The 25,757-nt window shown below is 42.7% G+C and overlaps 1 protein-coding gene across 1 annotated transcript in view; it reads left to right on the plus strand.

Annotated features, from left to right (window-relative positions):
- Nucleotides 1–262: 262 nt before the first annotated feature.
- Nucleotides 263–25,757, plus strand: part of DGKI (diacylglycerol kinase iota) — a 216,248-nt gene continuing 190,753 nt past the window's right edge. The window contains exon 1 of the mRNA XM_056482414.1: nt 263–450. Coding sequence (XP_056338389.1) covers nt 263–450 — 188 coding nt within the window. The remainder of the gene's footprint in view (nt 451–25,757) is intronic.

Genomic DNA, 25,757 nt, shown 5'->3' on the forward strand with positions numbered 1-25,757 from the left:
CGGCGGGGGCGCGGCACGACAATTGGCCGGCGGGCGGCGGGGCGTGGCCGGCCAGGAGTTTCCCACAATGCCCCGCTGCAGTGCGGCCGCTGATGGATGCTGCGCGGTCGCGCTGCCATTTGCAGTCGCCGCGGCTCGCAGCGCGCCCCGTGGCCCCGGGAACTGCGGTCCCCCAGCTACCACCGCCCCCCAGTGCCTGCAGCCGCCGGCCGGCTCTCCCCTGCCCCCTGCTCCTCCTTCTCGGCCTCGCTGCCCCGCTGCAATGAACCCCCCCGCCGCGGCCGGCGGGGAGGAGACAGGGGCTGCGGGCGGCGGCTGCCGGGGGGCTGAGGGTGGCGGGGAGACGGCGGGCCCCGCCGGGATCCCGGAGGAGCAGGGGCTGTCCGCGGCGGACGAGTCGCTGGAGGAGAAGTTGCGGAGCCTCACCTTCAGGAAGCAGGTGTCCTACAGGTGGGTGCCGGGCGGGCGGGAGGGAGCCTCTCGGTGGGTGGGGAGGCCGCAGGCGGGTCTGGAGGTGGCGTGGCCGGGTAGCGGCGTGAGGGCAGCGCTCTGGAGTCTGGGAGGCTTCTTCTTCATCACGAAGCCTGAAAGAGATCTCCCAGATCTGCATTCCCTTAAGCCAGCGAGCGAGCTGCTCTCAGCCCCGCTGCTGCCGTCATAGTTAGGGCGCTCCTCCGGCGCGGCAGCGCCAGGGGAGATGAGGAGCGTGACGAGTAATGTGGGTGAACTTTAGAGTTACTCCGAGACAGAGTCGGGGTCTGGCCTGGCTGCCTGAGGAGCAGAGCTTACCCTTTTCAGTAGAAGCACAACCGCCCGTGATCCCGGCGCCTCCAACGGGGGTCGGAAATATCTTTCTGGCGGCACCACTGCTCCCGGGAGGGGTTTCTCTGTGGGAATTCTCCCGGAGTGCAGTGTCCTCTCCCTGCCTGTTCCCACCCGTGTTGCATAAGCCCCAGCGGCTGATAAGGGAGGGGGCTGCTTTGCCTCGCACCTCAGGCGTGGCTGCGGGCTGAGGGCCACCAGCCGGGTGCCACATGCCCTGCTATGGCTGGAGCAGGACTTTACTTTCATAATCAGAGTCTTCCGTTTTTATGGCTGTGCACTTACCTCTAATGTCTGATGTCAAATAAATAGGTTTGCTCCTTCTGTAAATACATCTGCACGACGGGGCCGTTGGCTGAGGTTGTCTGTTCCTCTGTTACCACCTAGGAGCTGCTAATTGCCAGCATCTACCGAAACGGATTGCTGTCTGGAAGGTCCATGCCAAAAAGTTTTTGTTACAGTGCCCCTGTGGAGGCAGCAGACCATCAGAAACTAGTGTTCTAGTGTGCTTAGGGAAAAGCCCTCTCAGCTGGGAGGACAGAAAACAGAGCTGTTACTTGTCCCTGCAAGAAAACGGTGTCTCTAGCCTCAGGTAAATTAGCTGAAGACTGTTCCCAGCCATGGAGATGCTTAATGTGCTATCAATTTACAGCTGGGATAACTTAGGATCTGGTCTGAGTCTAAGCTCTGCATGTGGCAGGGCTTAAAATGATGTAATTAAACACTCTTCATAGCTGAAGTTTTATATAATACCTGATGTGTGCAGAGAGACATTCCCTGTCAGGGCTGATGGTCCCAGTGGTGAGTGTGAAGTTTGGGATGATTCATCCTAGACTCAGCAAGGTGAGTGATGTGAAAACGAAAACTTACTGGTCACCTCTGAAACAAATATAACATCAGTCGGTTCTTGGTACTTTTGCATCTTTACCCTGGCGGTTGTCTTAACTTGTGCCATTTAGGGGTAAATCAGTTGTAGGTAAAGGCAGAGTCTGAGGTGAGCTGCTGAAATAATATGAAATATCATTTATCTGTAATGAGAACAACCTGAATGAGTAGAAGAGTAAAAACTTGCACAGAGGACCTCCACTGAGTTCTCCACACCCTGCAATCCCAGGCTCTTTAAATTTCTACCATTTCCCTTAGTAAATGATGGTGCTAAAACACATTTGCAAATGTAAATGCCTGGATTAGGTCCAGGAAAACCTGTTTACATTGGCACTCGGACTGTCTTAGCCCACTATAGAAGTTAGGCACAAGAGAAATTATTCAAGGCTTTTGAAACAGTTCATTTAGGGCTCTCTAAGGAGAGGTGCATTACATTACCATACACACCCTTAGAGCTGTATTTATACATTCAGGAAAAAAAAACCCAAAAGATAGAACTTGCTTAAAATAATAAAGGTACATTAAAATGCACGCTAAAAAAAAAAATCTACTGGTGGCAGTTGAAGGAGTGAAATGGGAGGTCAGGATGCTGTTACATCAGCTTCTGCTGCACCTGAGACTGGGCTGAAAGTATTGTCTTACGCCCTCCTTTCTTTTTTAATTTGTTGTTAAACAGCAAATATCCTCAACGTAATACATCTCTAATTACTTGACATTGTTGTTGCGTGCAAATAAATTATTCATTTCTCTAGAATTGTACCAAAACTATGAGTAGCATGTTCAGAAATCAATGTTTTGTACCAATATGGGCCGTAGCTTGAAGTGAATAAACTGCTGTATTAAATATGTCACGATTTTCTGTAGCAAATACGAATGCAGGCATTGTCCCTCAGTCAAACCAGCAGGAGGAAAAACTTGCTTTAAGTCACGCAGGTATGCCTCGTGGGGAATTTGAAAATTCCTATGACCTTGCCATGTTCCCAGCCGTATCTGCCTTGCACCTGGCATTCCCCAGAGCTCGCTGTCCACACCAGGAGTTCGGTTCAGAGCAGATCTGTGCTCGCTGTGCTGTCTCTCCCTGGCACTGTGCTCTAATAAGGGACGCTCGCACTGTGGGGATGTGTCACTTTCCCGTGCTTGGGCGGGAGCTAATGGCTCTGGAGTGCGGCTGTCCCCGTGCCCAGGCGCTTGCTAACACGCGGCCCCCGAGCTGATCCTCCTTGCCCCCCGGAGCACGGGCCCTGCCCACATGGACCGGAACCAGGGTGCTGCCTCCGGGTCAGAACGAGGGGGCAGATGCTGCAAACAGAAGCTTCAGACCCTTGCTGAGGCGGTCTCTGCAGCGCCTGTTGCCGTGCAGAGTGAGTGACAGCCGGAGAAATCTCCCTTTTCAGTCTCACGTTCTTAAACGAGGTCGGCCGACCCAATGGTTGGATGCTAACTTCAGGATGCCAACAGCTAAGCAGCACTTCTTAGCCCTAATACTTTTTTACCCTGCAAATATAGAGTTAAATATCCTAACGATGTTTTGGCTCTTCAGCTGGAAATCTGAAGCATTGGGTCACACAATGAAAAACTTATTTTTATATATAAACGGATAGAACCAAAAGTTCAGCTTCCCGCCCTGCTGTGAAAAGATTGGCAAATGAAAAGTGAATTAAATACGTACATCTGCCAGAGAGAAATGCTTTCTACAGTTTGGTTCTCAGAGTAGCATTTACCCCATACATTTCTAGAGCCAGCAGAATATTTACATGATACTGGAACAGAAAGCTGTGAGGTAATTTTTTCCCCTTGAATTTTTATTATTTTGTCATTTCAAAGTTTGTGAGGAACCTCGTGGTGTCTTTTAGATTAAGTAGAGGTTAAAGTTGCTTTCCTGAAGTAAAAAAAAAAAAAAAAAAAAAAAGAGAAATTCAGATTATACCAAAGATGGGTGCTCAATAAGAATATTTCCACAATAAAAAGCTAAGGTAAGAGGAAACCTGGGAAATAAAGCATTATCTGGTAGTTTCCTGAAAGTATTTGTGCCTCCAAAATCTAATCTGGAATGCAATCTTGTAATTTAATTATTTAAGCTTAGAGAAAGAGTAATAAATAAATGAATAAAAAGCCCAACCAAACAAAAGATCATCCCTAAAAATCAAAACAAACAACACAACTTAAAGAGCAACCTAACTGAAACAATCAATAGAGCAAATGGTTTTTAATTTCTTAATTAATTATTTTTTAGAAATTCAGGGAATTTTGATTAGTGGCATTGGAAATAAAAATCAAGTTGTAATTTTTCATGTCCATTTTGTGAGAGCTCAGGTGGTGTTTGACAAACACTTGTCACTAGAGAATAGTTTTCCTAGAGAAAATCAAGTTCATTTTGACCAAGTTGAGAAATCCTGACTGAGGCAGTGGGTGGCAGTCTTTAGAACTTTTGCTCCTACTTGAGTCAGGAATTTCCAAATGTGGGGCTGTGATGAACCATCTCGGAGTCCTGTGCCGCTAATTGGCAGCGGCTCCAGCAGGACTTCCTGCATTGCTCTTTTGGTAATGGGAGAGGGTGCATTGCTTTCCTTAGCTATTGAATCCCCATGGCCACCCAGTTCCACTCCTAGGTGGAACGAATCACTGTGACTTGTCACCATTCAAGTACGTGGTTTGAGTTTCCTTGGCTGAAGTTTCACACCCGCTTGACAAATGAATCTGTTTGGGATGTGCCTTGTGTGCTTTCCCAACCCTTCCTCTGTGAGCAAAGCCGAGAATCGAGCTGGCCTGTCCCCCTGCACCATCAGTAAGAACTGCTTGTCTACTGTGGCAATAAGTAACAGGAAATATAAATAGAGTTGGTTTTGTCACTGTGTTTAAAGGGGAAAAAGTTATGGCAAAGAAATTCTGGGAAATCCTTATTACACAAGCTTTGTCAGTGTTGATGAACATTTAAGTACCTGAGACTACAGATGGGGACCAAAATAGAAACGTAAACATAGGAAACATCCTCATTTCTTTGGTTCTTTTGTTTTCAGGCATGATAATGGTCATAAAACACACAACACTTCTTAGTAAATATTAAATATAGGCAGGATAATAGAGGTGTCTCCTATTACTAAGACTTAATTGTTTTATGAAATGCGACAGCATTTATTACTTTGCTGTGAAGTATTATAAATAATTAAAGCTGAATGACATTTGTATAAATGAGAACACCTAACACAAGTCTTAGATCTTTTGATTGTGTTGTTGTATTTTGCCTAATTTTCCTTGAGCCGTAATGCAGTTTAATGCTATAAATGATGAAATGCATGAAAATGATGGATGGGTTTTTATCTTCTGCTAAATATCAAGGAAATAATTCTCACTCTCTGGCCTAATCTCAGAGAATCTGCATGCAACTGTCTTTGTTAGGAGTTGTGGGTAAGTACTGTGCAGTCTTGTTACCACCCACTTGTGTAATAGTAACTCAATCTATTTTGTCAACCAAGACTTTCATCACCGTTTTGTCATTTCTTCCTAAAGCAGATCATTGGATATTTTTGGTACATGAAGAGGACTTCATGAAACTATTTGATTTATAAAGCTTTGAGGTGGAAACTCTGTGCTACAGCAAAACGCAGAAATGCTAGGATAGTCAGAAAAAAGAATCCTACCATGGGAAAATAAAGTTGACATTTAAGATTCCCTCCTGACGTTGAGATGTGGCTGCCAGTCTAGCCATCAATGTCTCTATGTAGCACAAAGTAAAGGGACTGCCTTTGAATTTAGAGTGTGTCTGACCTTCTCCCTTCTGGGTCTGGGCTTAGCAGCACCTCACAAAAGAGGTGTTGTGAGTGGTAACTGGCTAAAATTACACATGAGATGCAATGGAATTATGTACATAGTCAGAAGGAGATAAGTGCATCAGTGATCTGAAAGGGTGAGTCTCTGTGAGCACATAATGAAGCTGCTGTGTAGCACAGACATGGACATGTACACTCAGATTGCCCTGCAGGTGGAAAACTTCGTTGTGTAAAAAGTGCTGAATCAGGTGCCACATAACTTTGATGAAGTGGAAAACCAATTTTTTTCTCTGTAGTCCTTTGCAATAAATGAGCAGGTAGTCAGTTCTTCTCTCCTGGGTCAGCCATGCAGCTGATGAAATAATCTTGAAGCATCACATGACTTTTGATAGATTTGTTTACTTGGTTATTTTTTGTTTGTTTGGGTTTTTTGGTTTTGTTTGGTTTTAGTTTTTTATTTAAATTTGGTAATTTGGCTGAAGTTTTGGGATGGTGATGTGAATAGTTAACAATTCTTCTGTGCTCTTTCTGTTGCTTTATGGTACATACAGCAGAGGCTGGGCATGAGATACACACATGACAGTCAGACAAAGGATTTCACAAATATTAAAGAAAAGAGGAATGGGGGAGAGAATAATAATAATAGTAAAATAGTCAGGAATGGCAGCCTCATATCTTTGTATCCACTTCTAGTTACAGAACTGTCAGTGAAAAACTTTGCCTTGGAATAAAATAGATGTAGAAATTTGGAGCTCTTTTTTTGCCTTGCTTTACAAAGTTCTTGTTTTGTTTTTTTTAAAGCTCTTTGTAAGGGGAAGTAATGCATGAACTCAACTATACTTGACATGTTCACCCACATGTCCCAGTGTTGGTTTGAGGACATTTTTTTCTCCTACTTCTTGTAGTTTTTGACTTCTATGATTTGTTGCCCTTAGCAAAGAAAAGCCATGTGGGACAGGGTGTATTTGAAAAAAAATAAAGTGTTAAGATTACGTCTAGAGAAGCTCATGTGGGTGTAGGGAGATTATAGGGGCTTCCATGTGGATTAGTGTTGGGTATTTGGCTGTGTGTGGCTAAAAGTTATGTCCCTTGGGTGAAGGAGGTTTATAATGGGACATGGGTATGAAGGACTTTGCTCTGAGTTGTAAAAGACGTAATCACGTGGGAAAATAATCTATGCTTTCACCAAAAAATTGCTGGGCCCTCCGTGGGCTGAGGAGTGCTTACTACAGTGTGCTGTGTGCTTGTGGGCCTTGGTGCATGCTCTGTATAAATATCCAGGGACAAAGATGAAGGGATGCCATTATGTTGCTAATTCAAATGTATGGTGTGTGAGTTTTCAGCCTTTTTCTGTCCTTTCCTCTGAGGTAATACGTATTTATGCATGCAAAACTATAATGTGCTTGCTCACGGTGAAGGCCATAGGTCTGATGGAAAGGGCAGCGCCAAGAGCTGTGTCCCAAGTTTTCAGGTACATTTCTCTCTCTTTAAAAGCCCTCACATCTCTCTGTTTTCACTTCTCATTTCTGTCTGTGCTATGCTTTTCCCTTCTGTTTTCCTGTATCTCTTGGTGTGGATATGCTGGGTGCAGTTGCTTCCCTTGGTCCCATGTTGTGTGAGTCCCTGGATTCTCTCATTACCCTTTCTCTTAGGATGTTGAGCTCCTGGTGAGGCTGTTACTGATGCATGTGCAGCTCACTTCATGCTGCCAACAGGGAAGTTGACTGTCTCTCAGCCAGCTCATTTTTTTTATTTTTTTTTTAATCTGGAAACTTGTCTTTTGTGTTTTGCCTATAAAGGAATTCAGGGAGGATTTTGTCCATGAAGATAAAGATGTGCACAGTCCTCACACCAGCACCACCTTGTCTAATGTGTTGTCTGCTGTGTGCCACATATTAGCACAGACTGTGCAGTCGGTGCTTGAATCAATATCTCAGGAAATCACAGGGCTTGGAATGACTGTGGTTAGGAAAGAAAAGAGGCTTTTCTTCCTTAGATTTCACCAGAAATTTTTTTTACAAAAGACCACAGTCCCCCATCTTAGTTTGCAGAAGAGATCCACAAATGAAGCAGGAGACTGTGTAAGGTCAAAGAAGAAGCTGTTTGTTTTTTTAACTCCAAAAAAACATATTGTGCTGGTCAGAGCTTTACCTCAAACTAAATGTCTAATTCTTGCCCATTGGATGTTGTCTCAGCTTTTTTCCACCTGTAGAGCTGTAATTTGTGACAACACATAACACAAGCAGCGCAGGGCCTGAGTATTTCTAGATACCCTTTGAGAAACAGAGGGAAAGGAACATAAAGAGACCTATTTTAGACTGTAGATGGAGTCTGTGGGACAAAATAGGAAGAGATATTCAACTCTAGCAGTTAGAGCAAGATCTGTCATCCAGGCCAAAAAGAGATTGAAAGAAAAAAAGAATCAAAAATGCAACTTTCAAAGAAAACCTGAAAGTTGGGGGAGAGACAGAGGACACCTGTGCATGTGTATAATAATTTGAGCTTGCTTAGAGTATAATATACCCAAATATACCTAAAGGGGGCCTAAGGAAAGCTGGAGAGGAACTTTTTACAAAGACATGTAGTGACAGGACAAGGGATAATGGCTTTAAGCTGAAAAAAGGATGAGTTTAGATTAGGTATTAGGAAGAAATTGTTCCCTGTGGGGAGGGTGGTGAGGCACTGGAACAGGTTGCCTGTCACTGTCAAGTTGGACGTGACATACACACACACACTTGAACAGAATAACAATGGCATCCTTTTATTAAGTGTGTTCTCCAGTCTATATACTCTTAACAAAGTGTGATCTTAAGTCATTGACTACATCACAATAACTTACTATATTCATTGGTGCAAAGCAATTAGCGTTAATATATTTGGTAAAAGTTAGTAAGGCATGTTACTTACACACATAGTCTGGCTACAAAAATTGTTGTTTCTTCTACTAACTCACTTTTGCTTACAGACCAGCTGTCAAGCCCCTCCATAGTTGCCCAGAGAAGCTGTGCGTATCCCATCCCTGGAAATGTCCAAGGCCAGATTGGAAGGGGCTCTGAGCAGCCTGGTCTGGTGGAAATTGTCTCAGCCTATGGAAGGGTGTCGGATCAAGATGACCTCTTTTCAAACGAAAGCATTCTTTGTTTCTATGTTTTGCTTCTGACTTACTTCACTGAGCCATTGTGGGGGTTCATTTTTAAAGGTCTTCTGTAGCCTGAGGCTGCCACAGGGCACTAACTGCTTCTTCTGAATGTCTCAACACCTTCAGTTAATTTAGAAATTTTAGAAATGGCTCAGCATAAAGTTGGGGAGGAGGCTGAGGGGAAAGGGAAAGATTTGTTAGGTGGTTCTGAAGAATTAATGATCACTAGCTACTGTGTTCATGGCAAAAAAAAAGCTGGTGCAGGGCTGACTTCCTGCTCTGGGACTGAGCCTGATATTTCCCAATACCTGTCTATACTGCATTTTTGAGGAAGTTTGGTGGTTTGAAACTCTTGCGCTAAAAAAACCTTGGGAATGAGGTCCTGAACCTTTCAGTTTTGGATTTCCATTCCAATGCAGCTCTGAATGGCACTGCCTTCCCATTTAACAGCTGTTTAAAATCTAGCTGTTTAGCTAGATTCAAAACTTAGAGTTCCTAATGGGAAAGTGCTATTTCATAATTTTGTTCATCCAATTTTTTTTAATTTTTTTTTGAGGCGTAATAGCATTAAATTCTACCTACAAAGTTTTCCAGCTCACCGGCCCTATTACTATCTAATACTACTCCCCATTGCTGTAGACAAATGGCCATGCAGTCAGAGAGAAGGGAGATGTGTAATTGGACTTGGAGGAAGGTGTCAGAGGCGTGGGTAGAATATTTTATCTTGCTTTCTCATATCCTTTTCAGATTTAAAATTATCCATTCCTCCCTCGCTGTTACTAAGGAGTTTGTGTTTAATATGTACATCTAAAATACGTACATATTAAGGCTATATGATACAGAAGCTTTTGGGGGTGTGAGCTGATGCTTTTTAGAGAAGGCGAAAAAAATTATTGTGCTTAATCGATAATTATTAAAAGAATAATTCTTCTGTAGAACTTGCTTCAATATTTGTATTTTCATCAACTTCAAAGTATTTCAAAATTGTAAAGCTTGTTTTAATATTTCTAATTTCTTTCAAATATCCATGAATTTTGCCTGTCATAAAACCAAACAGCAGAGTCCTTAGTAGTCAGATTACATTTCTTCTAAACTGTATGACTCACCAGGAAGCTTGACCCACTGGGGAGCATTTTCCAAGTGGGCCAGGGATTAAAATTCAATTGCACACATTCATCAAAGATGATGAGTTGAACACCCTAGAATCCCTCTGTGCTCTGAAACTACTCCCTGATGTTGTGTAATATGCAGGAGAGGGGACTGCCTGTGATTCTCTGAGAGGTGGCATGGGGTTTCTGGGCACCACAGGAGAGGATGAGGAAGCAAAATAGCTTTAAAACCCTTTAGCATTAAAAGATCATGAGAAAATACCTTCCTGTCATCACTTTATTTCATTAGGTTGCTTATGAGTTTCCTCTAGGGATGGTAATGGGGTAGCTCTGATGCTTTTATCCAATTAGTGAGTGATCCCAGGAGTATCTCCTTTTGTTGTGAAAACACATTGAGGTTCATTTCTCCTGGAGCATTGCATCCTGCAGGTGCTCTGAAGGAAATGAAATGCCATGTGAAGGTGCATGCTAGGCCAGGTCCTTCATTACTAATTGCTGATGTTAGCCTGGTCTACGGTTTTCAGATGGAGCCCTAGAGGGCAATGGACCCTCCTGTGAAAGTAAGTGAAATGTCAAAGATGAGAATAAAGTTTCATTGTGAGTTTTGAGTTTACTTGTAAATTAAGACACTGAGAGAATTTCCATTTTAAAAACCATCATGTAGATAGGAAACAAAAGTGCCTTTGATGCTACTGCCTCAAGAGATATCCAGTACTAGTGCCTTCCCAGCTGATTGTGTTCTGGCACTGCGGTCACCTCCAGGTTTTCGCTTGATTTAAAATGACATTGAAGAAGGAATTATCAATAGTACTGATGCAGCTGACATATTTGGTTGTGGGTGGCCTTCCATTAGTAAAAAGAACTTAAGCTATTCCTTGTTTTTCATTTTTGTCTCTACAGGTAGCCAACAGTTGCAACTGTCACTTCTGTTGTAGGGCACTGCATTTGGCTTTGCAGCAGGTTGTTTTGTCCCTGGCCAGTGTCTACCATGAGAGAATTTATGTCTTTCTATATCTTTTAGTTGTTTTCTGTCCTTTTAATTCCATAATTTTCCTTTGTTGCCCTGCCTTTACCAAGACCCTGGTGCTCTGTGTTATTTATATACCTGGGGCTGTGCAGTGCATGGTACAATGAAAAAGAACACAGAATTACATGAACACTGGGTTTCACATTCTACAAGGTTAGTTTAAGTTATCGAGGCTGCTCAAACAGTTTTTTCATGCCTCCAAGGTTAGTGTGAGCTTTGTAGTACACTTCTTTATCTCTGATTCTTTACCATCAAGATGCTTGTAAGCTGCTTCCTTTAACCATTTAGAGTTGCAATATGGGGAGTTTCCAAGCCCTACAACGGTAGGCTGAGTTGCAGAGGGGTTACATGCTCTTTTAAAGTGTAATTGGTATAGAGACTAGTTTTTGACTTCTTCCCGTCAGTATAATGCAAACCTAGGGCAAAAAGGAGGAGGCACTAGTTACCCTCTCCAGATTTTCAGCTTTTATTTTTTCCCAGCTTTTTCAGGTATTGAAGGAATCTGATAAATCTGAGGTATCTGATAAACTTTTCTGATGCATAGCAAATAGTGCTGGAGTAAGCTCCCAGTGGGTTAGGTACACGGTAGGACTGTGATGCTTGTCTGGACTCTCTTCTGGCTTTGTGAATCTTGATTCAGCCTGGACAGCAAACAGCAAAACAGTGTTTTTAATTTCCTTAAGTGTGATATGGACAATGTCATCATTTGATAAATGTGCCATGTTCCAGAGCAAAATTACTGAGTGTCAGGTTATTTGGCATCAGTCTTGGAAGCATTTTGTTTCCTTTTTTTTCAGCAGAGAGAAGGATGAGTAATGTTGGCTGTGAAGTTGGGGCAGCTACGAGTTGGATTGAGACTAATGAAGCAGTTAAAATGCCTCCTCACAGATTTTACATATGGTGTTTGGAAACTGCTACCCTGATGGCCTTCAGTCTAGTGGCCTGGAGTGCAGCTCTATTTCCAAAAATCCCCTTACCAATCAAACTTTAATCCATTTGGGAGGGCAAAAAGCCATAACCTTCAGCAGGGATGGCTGTAGGCAGTCTGGCCTGGCAGACTCTGGTACTCTCCAAAGGGAGGGCTGGCAGAAGCACAGCTTTTCTTCTTTCCAGAGGTGATACTGCATGTCTTTCCCTCTTGGAATAATCTGGGCTTTCAGGTGCTCAGCAAGCTGCTGTCCAGACCCCAGACTCCTGGTGATATAATGGATATCAACAACATAAGCTAAGCATTTTGCATGTTTGTCCAAGCCTCTGGGCAGTCTCAAGCCAGAAGCACTCTAAGAAATGTTGTCCAGGACAGGACAAACCCAGAGGGAGTGTTGTGTGAGCAGGGGAGCTCTTAAAACATCTGTTCAGAAAAACCTCACGTGTGGTTTAAAAAACCCAAAAAACAACAAAACAAAACAGAGAGAGAGATTGAGTGGAGTAAATTCTGATAATTTTTTTTTTTTTTTTTTTTTTTTTTTTTTTTTTTTTTTTTTTTATTAATGAAGGACACAAAGCTGAGCTATCTCTGGCTTCAACTGGGTGAGTTGTTTAATACGACACACAAATAATTTAATTTTCTCAATCTTCTAGCGTCACCTATTCAAGAGGAAGGAATGCATTCTTTCCGATTTTTGCCTTATGTCCGGTGAAAATGTGAGAGATCAGATAGTAGTGAATTTAAAAAGAAAACCTAATCTAATCCCTTGGTTGGGCAATATGGTATTTTTTTCCCTAATCACTGGATTGCTCAGTACAGTCTTCTCCCCTTACCCATACTTCCTTAGTGCAGAAGGGAAGGCATTGGAATGTAATTCTGCCATCAGCAGATGATAGGTTGAAGCTGTCATTTTCCTGCCCATACAATAGCTGCTTACAATTCCAACTTCCCTTCTTTCTGAAGAAAGGCTTTGAGTTTGGTGTTAATATGAGTACCTGGCCCAGGAAGTCACAGCTGCTGAGCCCTAGTGTGGGGGCTCTTCTCCTTTCACAGTTCATGCTATTCCTTTGTGGGAAGAGAAGATAAGATGACTAATTTGGGAAGAGAGATGAAAGGAAGAAGGGAGCTGGCCTATGGCTTTGAAACTTCTGGCTTTGTTCCTCCTCATTTCCTAATTGGTAGGGGCTGTTTTCTGTTCAGAGAGAGGTGTAGTGCAGACAGAGGCAAGGAGAGCTTCCATCACAGACTGGTTATACCGTCTTCTGATTTAGCAGAAAAAGAAGCTAAATTCACTTTCTTTTTGGTGTTTGGCCTTTGTCCTAAGATTACTCAAGTTTTTTGCTTTGCAAAATTTGGAGATCATCCCATTTTGCATATGAAGTGCAAAGGTACCAAATGGCCTTTTCTTTCTGCCACCAGTGATGTTATTTTACTATCCTTTGCAGCTGTGCATCTTACCAATTATAAAGATGAGCCTGACTGCCTCCTGGAGGATATGAATGTGGGCCTGCTCCATGTTTGTGCTGGGAGCTGAAGGTGATAAAAAAAGGATTTGATTATTTCAATCCAGTCAGAGTTCTGGATCCTCCAGCTGAGCAAAGATAGGCTATAGGAGATAGTTCCCTGACAGGTTAGCTCTCCTGCCCACTCCTGCCTGCATCATGAAGGCCATATCCAGAAAACAAAGGATTTTCCTGGGTTTTGCTGTGTCTGAGCTGTGCCTGGCCAGCAGCTCCTGTTCCCTGCACAGTAGACCCTTTCCCAGCCATCTCTACCCAAACACACAGTGGGAGCTTTTTGTTTCTGATTCAGTCCCTTTGCAAACAATGTCACAATTTGTCAGGTGCTGAGCATGATATTTGCTTGATGGAAGTGTTGGCCCTATTGTGAATCAATCCTAACAGTTTCTCACAGTGAGGTTGTAAGACAATGAGACAAATTTACTACACAGGTAGACAAAGCAGCTTCTATTATGTGTGGAACCACAAATTATAGGAGGATAAATGAAGACCAGTGAAAATACCTTCATGATGGGTGGTTGCAGGCACAACAGTGCATGTCAGCAGCTGACTAGAGTGATGAAGGTGTTGGGGACAGCCAGGTGAGCCTGGAGGGCCGGTGCCTGATGTGGCTGAGCTGGGGGTGTGTGCTAAAACATAAGGAAGATTTCAAAGTCATGCTGTGAAGAGTCTGCTCAAAGAGAGAGGCAGTGGGAAAACACATTTGTTTTTTAAATTGGTGACCTTTTGCTCATTCTAAGAAAGTTGGGCTTCAGGTAATACTTGTGAAAGTACCACAATATATGCATTTGCTTATAATTCCAGTCTTCTATAGTGCAGAAGGGTAGCTTCAAAGTTCGTGGTGGAGTTTTCCTACTTTAAAGATATTTTTTTACATAATATTTCCCAACTGAAATATTCTGGAAAAGATGCTGATTTGTTTAAAATCACCTCCCAACACGACAAATATATTTATATATTCATCTTATAAGTAAAATATAGAATGATTGATATTATAATTCCTTTTCTTCATCCTGAGTTCTTCTTTTCACTCTGATTCAGAAGAGAAAAGTGATTTTGTTTTCATTTGAAATATGAGAATTTTCCAGCGATTGGGAGTGCAAGTCAAAGTTGTTATTTAGTAGCGTTTGTGAAATTATCTTGGTCATGATTCATTTTTTTGTATTAGAAATGTGTTGTAATAACCACATCTAGCTGGTCAGCCCTGTGACACTTAGGCTTTTCTGAGCTACCAGAGACTGAAAGAACATAGATTTTCTTCTGACTGCTAGCACGAGCTTCTCGATGTCACAATTAAGATATGTTATCAGAATAATATTGTGAGGCCATCCAAATTTTTCCAGCTAAAGAGGCAGATAATTTTCCAGGGATGTCTGAAAGCTGAATGTAGATCAGATGTATGCTTTTTTTTCCTTCTCTTTCTAAAAATATTCTGTATCTGGGAGTCTTCCTTTGTGTCTACTGGTGGAAGTAACGGTTAGTAGACAGCTGAGTGCTCACTTACTGGCAATAGCTTTTGTCTTAGAGAGAGGATGAAAGTGATGTCTGGTGCTAGAGCTGAAAAAGCTTCTGCCCAGAAGAGGTGTTGATCTGCTCTTTAGCCATTTCTGCTCCTCCTTTCTGAGCATGGAGCAATTGAGTCAGCAATTATCCTCTCTCAGGGAGGGGGCACCAGGGTGGTGGATCTTGGCAGGATGATGATCTTGCTCACCATGCCCTGGTTGCTGAGCACCACAGCACTCAACAGGGTGGGAATTTTGTACTAGTCAAATTTCTGTGAGATTTGGCTCTCTGGACTGAGAAGCCTCCACCTAATTGGTCTGGGCAGCAGAAAAGGAAGGAGGGTAAGACTGAAGGGTGTTGGTAACTGCAGCCTGGAAACAGTATAAGAGACAGGCAAAATAGCAAGGCAGTGTTTTCTATAGTAAATTGTGTCTGGTCAAGCAATTGCTGAATTCTCCGTCACAGAACAGTGTCTGCTTGTATTGGTTTTGCTGTTCCAGACATATGGCTCCCACAGGATTTAAGAACTTTCTTGGGAAGAGACCATGTCAATGTGCAGTTCTTGCCATTAAGACTAATGCATTTCCTTCTAATGGCTCTGCTGTGATGAATCAATCCCCATATCCATGCCTTGGTGGTTGGTGTCACGCCCTGCTGGCTCTGGAAAAATTGTGAGTTCTGGTATGTGTGAAGAAGTCAGTATGAGGAGAGGAGGAATCATTTCTGAAGGATAATTTTAGGCTGGGGAGACTACCCCTACCCAATGGCATGTGAGAGAGTGTTCTACAGAGGACCATTTTGCAAACAGAGTTCTGGCTCCAAACTGTCCTCTGGAAGAGCTCATCTCTGTTGACTGCAGGCAGTCCATAGAAAACAGTCTTAAAATTGGTTTTTATGTGGACCCTTCCTACAAACAGGATGAATAGGTGCGTATGCTTGTTGGTGTTTGACAAACGCTTCCAAATTGAAAAAAAAGAGCAACTTAATATATTCACTTGTGAGTGAATATATTACTTAAAATTTTAGTGGCCTGTCTGGAATTGGATTTGTCGAGAAAATCAGGATTTCTGGAGCCACCATATTTCAGTATAGATGACTTAGCTTGTGCTATAAAAGCTGGGAGGGCCACTTAACAGAGAGCAAATCAAGCAGACAGGATTCTTGTGCCCAACTGCTGCATGAAATGGTTGGTTCACATTTTCCATGCTGCTGATTGTATGCAATTTGTAAAGCAAAGTTTTGAAAAAATCTGAATTGTTTCTGCAGCATGAATTTCTGTGCTGTCTGCTTTGTCCTCTGGAGTGCTCTTGCATGTTTCCTCAGAGCCAGGCAACCTTCCTGTGGCTCCACAGTTTTTGAGCTCTGACTTGACCGCACTGGCAGTCATGAATTAGCGGAAGGGCCATCAGCAAAAATTATTAACATATGACAGGGGATGGAAAAGTAGTGTGAATAGCACTGGGGATGGACTCAGTGACAAGAAACTACCTGAGGGCTTGTGTGTGGGTGTCAATTCTTTGTTGTCTCTCCTTATGCTTGCGTAACTCTTTCTGTCTCTCTCCTCCTGGGTCTTCTTGGTGCCTCTGTTCTGAACTGGAGAGTAATGACTGTTTCTGCCTGCTTGGAAGGGGAAACACAATGTTCCTGAGGTTTTCTGGGGATCCAGCTCTCTTGCTTACTGCCATGATGTTCATCTTGGTGTTGTGACTTTTGAAGTGGAGTGAGAACAGCACTGGTGGTTGTTACTGAGTGCTGGAGCAGTGCTGCTCTTGCATCCATTATTGAAGTGGATGGGAATCCTTACGAGAATGCACTAGCTTGAAGACAGTGACTTGTATGCCAGGTGTTTCTGTGATGTGTTCCTGCTGGGATTGCCTTCTGCCTGGGAGTGCTGCTGGCAAATAAGGTTGGACATCTGTGGCCCTGGCCCTGCTTTTGACCACTGCATTTTGAGCACAAGCTTCTCTCTGAAGCATTTTTTTAGGAAGTTTAGGAAGGACATTGAGATGCTTGAGCGTGTTCAGAGGAGGGCAACAAGGCTGGTGAGGGGCTTAGAACACAAGTCCTATGAGGAACAACTGAAGGAGCTAGGGTTGTTTAGCCTGGAGGAAAGGAGACTCGGGTGATCTTATCACTCTACAACTCCCTGAAAGGTGTTTGTAGTCAGGTGGGGGTTGGTCTCTTTCACCAGGCTGCAACTGGCAGAACCAGAGGACATGCTCAAGCTGGTCTCAAGCTGTGTCAAGGGAAATATAGGTTGGATATTAGGAAAAAGTTTTTCACAGAAATAATAATAAAGTATTGGAATGCTTTGTCTGGGGAGGTGGTGGAGTCACCATCCCTGGATGTATCTAAAAAAAGACTGGATGTGGCAGTCTGTGCCATGGTTTAATTGTGGGGTTAGGGCATGGATTGGACTTGATGATCTTGGAGGTCTCTTCCAACCTGGTTATTCTGTGATTCTGTGATTTTTGGGGAATAATGACAAACTCTGGGGACTTTTAAAACAGTTTTCAAAATCCTATTTAGGCATACATTAATCTCTGCAACATCACTGGGGTGGCAGAGGACAGGCTGGTCTCATACAATAGGAGATGAAAATCAAGAGTGAAGGTTAAACTTTTTTGAAGAGGTGAAACAGTCCTTTCAGAATAACTGCTCAGGGACACATGAGCTTTGGGCACCTAAGAGGCTTTCTCTGATTTCTAGCCAGGCTGAAGGTTTAACCACAGTTATAAGGGATTTCTATGGGTATACTGCCAGTAGGTTTGGATGCTCTTTCTCTGACTGCTGACTTCTCAATACAGTCTTTCATTTATCTCTTCTCTCCCAAGGTCCTTGACCTTCATTCTTCCTGGATGTAGCAGCCCAGTGTACAGCATTTCACCTCAATCTGCCCTTGTGCTCCCAGGCAAAGGATTTGCTGGCCAAGGATCCAACCCTGCTGTTTTGCAATACTTTGGGAACAGCAGTTTGTAACTGCCATGAGCTGTACTCTGGCTAGTCCTGCCACCTAAGGTAGTGAATCTGAGATCATCTTGAGAACAAAATTTTTAACACAATTGGAAATACTAGAAAGCAGGTGTTTTTTATTACAGTGCTTGATACATCCAGGGGATTTTTCCTCTACTTGAATGTGTGTTGCAAAATTTTACAACAGGTGTTTATTCCACCATCATTAAACATATTCATTATAACATATTTCCTAGATAATACATGAACATCACTTTTCCCAAAATTAATTTACATTCCTCTGTCTCTTACTGGAAGTCCTCTTATGGTCCTGAAGTGTCATCTAAAGGTCGTCATATTCACTGAGAGTCCCCAATATTGTGATGACCTTGCCTTGAACTTCTCTTAGGGCATGTGCTGTTATTTCTTGTTGCACAGCTTTGCCACAAAAGACAAGATGTTCTCCATTATCTGTTTATCCACTGGTTCTAGCTATGTTTATCATCCTGTGTGCACACTTTTACAATCTTTTATCTAAATTGCTAATTAGTTGTTAAGCTCTATTTTGCAATGTCACTGTCTGTGGGGTCTCCTCCAGCGGTGTGCATCTTCTTGAGCTGGGTTTTCAGGGTCCAAGAGTCCGTACCCACCTTTGTAGGCTACGGCCCACCCAGAGGGATGCCAAATGTCACTGTCTGTCTGGGTCTCCTGATTCTGAGATCCCCACAGCAGGACATGTAGGTGATTTAGAGTCTGTGTTTCTCCCAGCCCCAGCACCAAGGAAAAATGCAGGAGGCTGTTTTCTGAAGTTTTCCATGGTTGTTTATTGTTTCTTATCTAAGGAATTTTTCTCTAGCTGACAGCAGTCTGTCCAGCTTGTCGTCCATGGCAGAAAAGCCTCGACTCTGGGCTGGGCTTATCTTTTATACTCTAAACTATGTATCTATTATTTTCCAATCCACTACAATTTTATTACACTGTACAACTTTGTCCCCGTCCAATCAAAGGATGGCAAGGTGGCACTCCAACATGGATGGCATGAAGAAGAAGAAGGAAGAGGCATACCACACCGAAAATCCTCCATCTTAGCTTCGAACTCCCTAATATAAACATTTCTAAAAATCCACTTTTCTATCTTCTAACAGTCTAATTTATACTCTACTTATTTTTGTGACTTGTAATGCTTCCTGCAATGTTGGCAAATTTCTTCAGGGACCCAAGTCCAGCCTCCAGGACTCCTGGGCATCATGTCAGGATCTCTGACTCCCCTGCCAGGGGAGTCTAGAAACACCCAGGGAAGCCAGGAGAACACTCTGGACTCCTACATTCAACTTTTAGGCAACTGAAAATTTTTATTCCACATGCTGTCTGTCAGTAGGAATATTATGGAGTAGGAGTGCTGATGCTCTGAGAGTTGGTGCAGGCAGGTTGGGGAGTTCTGTGCTACCAAGTCCTGGAGCAGTAAGTTAGGGGCAGAGTGGCATGATGAACCCAGAGCAGGGCAGACAACTTGTGCCAACACAGACCTCTATAATTTGGGCTTTCAAGGGGAGCTGAAACTCTCTGCTGTCTGAACCTTGGTCATTCTCTTCTGAAATAGATTACCTAGTTGAATCTCTTACTAGATCACAGCAGTAATTCCTTGAGGAATGGCTAAGAGGGCACAAACAGTTTTATCATCCCCTCCGGACTGAGAAGGTGTGCCTACCACCAGGTGTTTAGCTTCAGGCAATTTGAGAATGTAATGTCCAAGGAACTACTTTGTTATTTTTTCCATCCCTGCTTATCCAGCTGTCTGCAAGCTCCTCCCATCCCATACAGAGATGTGGGGCTCTGACTGCTCTGGGAATAGCTCAGCTCAGTGCCAGACTTCCTCAAGGTTTGTTCAGGGACCAGTATAGCAATGGACACCTGCTGGTAGCTCAGAGGGGGTGAATCTGGGAGAAAACACTGCCCTAGCTTCCTCTCAGATGCAATTTTCCCCCTTAAATCCCCTGTGCTCCTTTGTAAAATCAGAGGCCTTCTGTTTGTTTTCAACAGCCTGCACCAGATTCCTTCCTTCTTGGTTGCAGCAAAGGCAAGGTGTGAAGCTGGAAGGAAGTGCTCTGTTCTAACTCCCGTTGCTACAAAGCACTGAAAAAAGCATATCTCAGTTGTGTCTTGGACAGTCTGTGTATGACACGTGATCAATGAGAGGGCACAACTGTGTGCCTCTGATTTGGGCAAGAGAATTTTACTTGTGAGTGATCATATGCAGCTGACAAATGGTGGAGGCATATGATAAATTGGACGTTTGGCTACCTTGTGCTGGAGAACAAATGGCCTGGCTCTCCACTGAGTGCCTGCTGTTCTGCTGGGGCTGGTGATGGAGGTGCCCCTTGTGATAGAAGAGCTTATGATCTTCCTCTCCGTGAGTGAGGAACAGGATAGGGCTGTCCCTCCTTTCAAGCATGGTATGAAGTATGTCTCTAGACTAGCAGAATTGTTCTCAAAGTCACCTTGCCCTTGCAGAGTTCAGATGCTGCAGGGATGGACACCAGCTGCGTGTTTTCTAGAGACTGGTCCTGCTTGCCTAGGCTACAAAAGTGTTCCCTGAAAGTGCAGGTCTTGTGATCTCCAGAGGCATTAAACACAGATTAAACTGAAAAGTGTGTGGGAGCAGTGGATCTGGTTTGCCAGAGAACAGAGGAAGTACATGAAGCAAGGAGGGGTTTCTGTCTGTTGATAACTAGGTGAGAATTGAGCCAGAATGCTTCGATTATGTCTTTATATAGATGTTGGCTTTCCCTGCTGCTTTCCAAAACACACCCATAAACTAAGCCTGTTTCACCTTCTGACACTTAAAACCTATTTCCACTTACTATGTCCAAACCTCTCCCCTCTTCTCCCCCATTATTTTATCTTTGTTCTAATTAATTAAAAGATTATTAAAAGCCCCTACCCAAACCTCATAAACAACTTCTTAAATTTTAGACGGTGAGTTTATTTCACTTTAGCTGGGACTGAAGTCCTCTACAACTGGTAAGTTACTGAAAATGCTTTCTTTGCATAGGCGATTTTAGTTTGCTCCCAAGTGGGTTTTACTAAAAAACAAAAAAACATGTTTTGGTTTTATTAATAATCTTCATATCAAAGAGAAGACCAGGCTCTGAGGCTAACCTGAAGGTTGCTGAAAGAAAGCTAGAGGCAACCAACATCCCAGATTGCATTAATTTCCATAAAATATGCTCTCCAGCTCTTTGGATTCCTCTGGAAAATTGCAGCAGGTGGTTTAATTGGGTCCACCTCACAGGAGCCTTCTGTGGATCAGGGTTTGGTGCCTCTAATCAGGATGTGGATGCTGTCCCTGTTTGAAATGGGGATTTCCAATGGCTGAAGCAGTAACAGTTTATATCCCACCTAAATTTGGGACTCACATTTTAAGGCTCCTCTTTTTAGACATTTTAGAAATATTTAGTAATAAATTTCATTGCAAGATACATGTAAATGGGAAATTATTTCTGGCTTGTTGTTTCATTTCTGAAGTGCTGTTCTTCAGTCTTATGTGGTTTTTGATGATGGTAAATGAAAAAAGAAAACTCTCTAGCCAAATATCTCTTGAACAGAGCCTCCTTTCCATCTGAATCTGGGAGGAACATAAAACTACAAATTTGTCTCTTGCTGAAAAATTTCATTTCTGTTCTAATTTGTAATATGTCTCTAGGTGCTGAAACAATTTTCCATTCTCTGCAGATTTATCCTGAGTGTTTGTCAACGGTTTGGAACTGAATGGATGTTTAAATTACATTTTTCTCTTTTCTTTCTCCTTACATGTAGAACAAAGGAAAGTCTAAGCCAGTTGCTGACCAAAATGAGCCATGGAGACAAAAGTGTTAAATATGAGTCAGACTATCTCATTGTAGTGGATGAATCAGCTCTGGTTTTAAGAAAAACATTTAAAAGATGATTGGAAAAAATGCTGAATGGAAATATTTCAGAAGACTCTCTCTCTCCCTGAGACAGAAGATGGGAGATTGACTTATCTCCATGCAGAAATGATCACAAAGTGTTAAAAGTAGTAGAAGTGATGAGATCATACTAAGTTGAAGGGTCTTCTTTGGGAGTATTGTGCCCAATGTCTCTAGCTGGCCATTTATGGCAGAGGAAACTTATTCAAGGGATGCAAAAATCAGGGATGCAAACCCAGGTCAATGAGACCCTTGATTTACTAGGCACAGGTAGCAGGAACATGTGGGTGATGGGATTCTGGGGAAGGAGAGAGACTGAACTACTCTGTCTGAGCTGGCTTAGAGGCTTTTGGAGCTGGGCTTGAGGCAGTGGAGACTGTTACTGCCCTTGGCTGGTGAAACCAGGGGAGCTGCAGGAGGTGAGATGCTGTGACCACTTTTTGGGGAGGAGACTTCTTTGTGTGCACTGAAGCTCAGCTATTTTGGCAAGAAGGTAGCAGGTGTTAAGGAGAAGGAGCATTTAGAGACTGGAAAGATTGAAGAGTTGGCAGACATCTATGAAAGGCTTTTCCTCTCAAGATTTGTTATACCTGCTTCCTATGTTTCTAAGCATTATCTTTTTTCAAAAAGGATGATCAGCCCGAAGAGATAATCTGCAGCTGTAAAACTGGAAAACACCATCAGAGAAGAGCAGGTGTTATGTGGCACAAAATAACAAAAGAACCAGCTAAAAAGCTATTCAAATTCCCAATAAAAAGAACATATTGACAAAAAGCCTGAGAGTTGCCATTAGTATGGGATGGACTATAGCTTTGTACTGTTAATGAAGTAAATTTATTCCTGAATCCACTCTGACTTTAAGAGCTCTGCTTATGGCCAGACAAAATGTTTATTTGAAGAACACAGTAGCTTCTTACTCATGTATAAAGATGTACCAGCAAGCTGTGGTAATGTATTATTATTATTATACTTCATCACAGGGTAAGGGTTATTATGTGCTCTGCCTGGCTTTGTTACTTGTTATGAAAGGCTACAGCACTTAGAGATTTTAGAAAGCCACAGTGGTTATCTGCTTGAAGCAAAAGCAAGGGACTCTTTATTTACTGCTCTAACTCTCGATGTTCATCCCTGGATGTGAAGTAAAATTTCAGCAGGATCTGGAAATTGAATGGGTTTTGTTTACTCTGCCTTTTCTTGCTCTCCTGATGTTCAAACATCGTCAGGTCCTCCATGGAAAAATATAAGCCAAAGAGGTTATTTTTTTTTTTTTCCATTTTATAAGTAGCTACTCATATTTTCACCTAAATATAAAAAATGGGAAGGGCACTGGAGACTACTCATATGACAGTTGTTCCAGTGACCTCTCAGGAACCACCTCTTCCCTCCTTCTCTCCCTCATCTTTTTTTTCACTTGGCTACCCTGGGGCACTTACAGGGTACTCTTCATGTCTCCCTGGACCTACTGCTTTCTTGTCTTCTTACTGAGCAGCTCCTGAAGTTGACAAGGAAGTAAGACACTGGGTGCTGGGGGCAGGAGCCAACAGAACTTCTCAGGAATGTGGGACTGGTGGAAAGACAAACATCCTAGGAATACACAAAGGTTAGAAGCTTTCATGCGTGCTGGTGCATATGTATGTGTGTGGTCCAGGTTGTCATATGCGTCTTTATATCTCTGTGGGCCATCTAAGTAACCCAAGTTAGTTGCAATGCGTGTGTCAGCATGTTGTGTGTGTACCATAGCAAGGTCATGCAAGTAAAGAAACAAAAGTGCTCTTTAAAGGGCTCACCTTGTTAATTTCTGTCATGGCAATTTGAGTGGATAGATAAAGAGGAATTTTCTCCTTAAATGTCACCAAGAACCAAGTGGCTTTAGATGGATGGTGTGGAACACTTGAGGTACTGGGGTGTGACAGAGGGCTTTGCAGACTCTAAATGATGTTATGCTATTAATAACTTCTTGTGAATTCATGCCTTGGAGTGCAAGAATTTTAGAGGGTTTTTGTGAAGGGTAAGAGGACTGAAACTTGACCTGCCCTCAGAACAAAGCTCGCTTGATGTTCTTAATCTGTGCAGTTTTTGTTCCTCCTGCAATCAGGGTGTGATGTTCTGAATGCGGTAGGCATGCTCTCCTGCCAACCTGCTGGCAGCAGGCACAGAAAGCTGGGCCACCTTCAGGATCCCAAGGCACTCAAGAAACCTTTCCTCTATGCCTACCCCTTTGCTCACCTGAGTGGATAGACTGAGCCCTCATCCCTAGTGGAGACCCCTTGATCTCCAGTGAGTGGCATTCTTTATGGGATCCTCTAGAATTGGCTTTCCTATTATTCTCCTTCATTTGTTGAAATTACCTTGGCTTTGAGAGCTGTAAAATGAGCAGTTTCAGAACCCCTCAACTGTATTTGTAACTCTTCATGGTCAAGATGTTTCTCAGTGTGAATGCACACAAATCACAGTGACTTGGAAGACAGGATGATGTGTTTGCAACAGCCTCTGTATACAGACTGCATTAAATATAGAATAATTTGGGACAATGAAACCCCAATTATTAGTTCCTAGCTTTCACTAGTGAATCATAATATTGTCTGTGGATCTTCATAAATCTTACTTGATTTATAACTTCACTTGCTCCTCTGAAAGGGGCAGCCCTGCAGAAGGCCCTGAACATTGCAACCCCCTCTGCACTGTTTTCTCAGCTGTTGAGCCCTCATGCTGTGCAGTGGTTTTTTTAACCCATCAGCTCTCTAGTTTCTACTTCTCTTATTCTAACTCTTAGACTTCATTCAACAAGCCTTTATCTGAGTATTTTCCTGTCTCTGTCTAGCAGCATCCCTCATTGAAAACAAAGACTCAGTATGAAAGGCTGTAGGATTAATTTGTTCAGTTTTCTGCTCATCTCATGTCTAATTTGGTATCTGTTGGAACAGACAGATTCTTCTTCTCTGGCTACCCTAGGCTCCACTGTCCAAATGTGATTTTGAGGCATATTTTATTGATTATTAAACAAGTATAGATGACTGTGAGCTGCTGTAGCTATCGTCCAAGTCTCCGCATCTTGGTTTTGTCAACTGTACTTATTTCTCAAGTTTCATTGATTTTTTTTTTGGGGAGTATTTTCTTTATCATTTTTGACAAGAGATGGCATTGTAGAACATAAAGTGGTACTACATTTTATTTCAGTTTCATTGAATGCAATACAATTTTTCTTCATCATAGTGATTTGCCCAGATAAGTATGTAAGCACTCAGTGCTTACATTTTGCAAGTTCGGGAGGGTCTAATGCTATCTAGCAGGAAATCTGATTTTATATAACTGAATATAATAGAGCAAAAGTAATGCTTGTTTTTTTTAATTTATTTTATTTTTATTTGATTTTTTCATTGCACTAAATATGATAACCCTTTCTTGACCCAAGTAGTGAGCAGTAATTGAGAGTCCTAAGGTGTTGGTTCTGACACTGAGAGGAAAAAAACTGTTGAATAATCAGTCATTTCTTTGATATAATCCTATCTGTTCCTCAGGCAGGAAACCTGAATATAATACTTTAAAAAAATCTTATTTCATGATTATGAATATTGAGCCCTAAACTTTAACCTTTTGATGATATTGGCTGTGAATATATTTTTGAAATTTAATAGCTAGCTAGCAGTGAAATTTTTGTAAATCCTTGCAGTGTATGGCTGTTTTCCCCCCAGTTGTTTACAGTGCCATAAAGTGAGTGTATCTCCTGTTTAGATTTCTTGTTGTGGTACAAGATGAGGAAAATTTCGGTGGCTAGGCCTATATGCTTTTGTTTAAGAGTGCTGGGAACAGAAAACCTGTTTTCCTTCACCCCTGAAAGGATGTACATCAGAAATACTCATTTGCCCTCTTCCTATGGGTAGGGTTGTGGCGGGGCTGCTGCTGGAAGTACTGGGTGTTACAGATGCAGTGTGGTGCAGGGCAAGATCAGCAAGATGTTTTTGTTTTGTTTTCTCCTTTGGCATTATTGGGGGTAGGGGTTTGTTCCCTTTTTTCTTCCTCCTCTCTGGAGATTTTTTCCCATTATTATGCTAAGGAAACCTGCCAGGCTGCCCCCCAGCTCTTGATGGCTCAAGACAAAGGGATGGCGGGGGCTGTCTGGCTTTTTTACTTGCCGATGGGGTCTAAGAGGAGTCCGGG

This window comes from Oenanthe melanoleuca, chromosome 1A (genome assembly GCF_029582105.1).
Source record: "Oenanthe melanoleuca isolate GR-GAL-2019-014 chromosome 1A, OMel1.0, whole genome shotgun sequence".
Taxonomy (NCBI): domain Eukaryota; kingdom Metazoa; phylum Chordata; class Aves; order Passeriformes; family Muscicapidae; genus Oenanthe; species Oenanthe melanoleuca.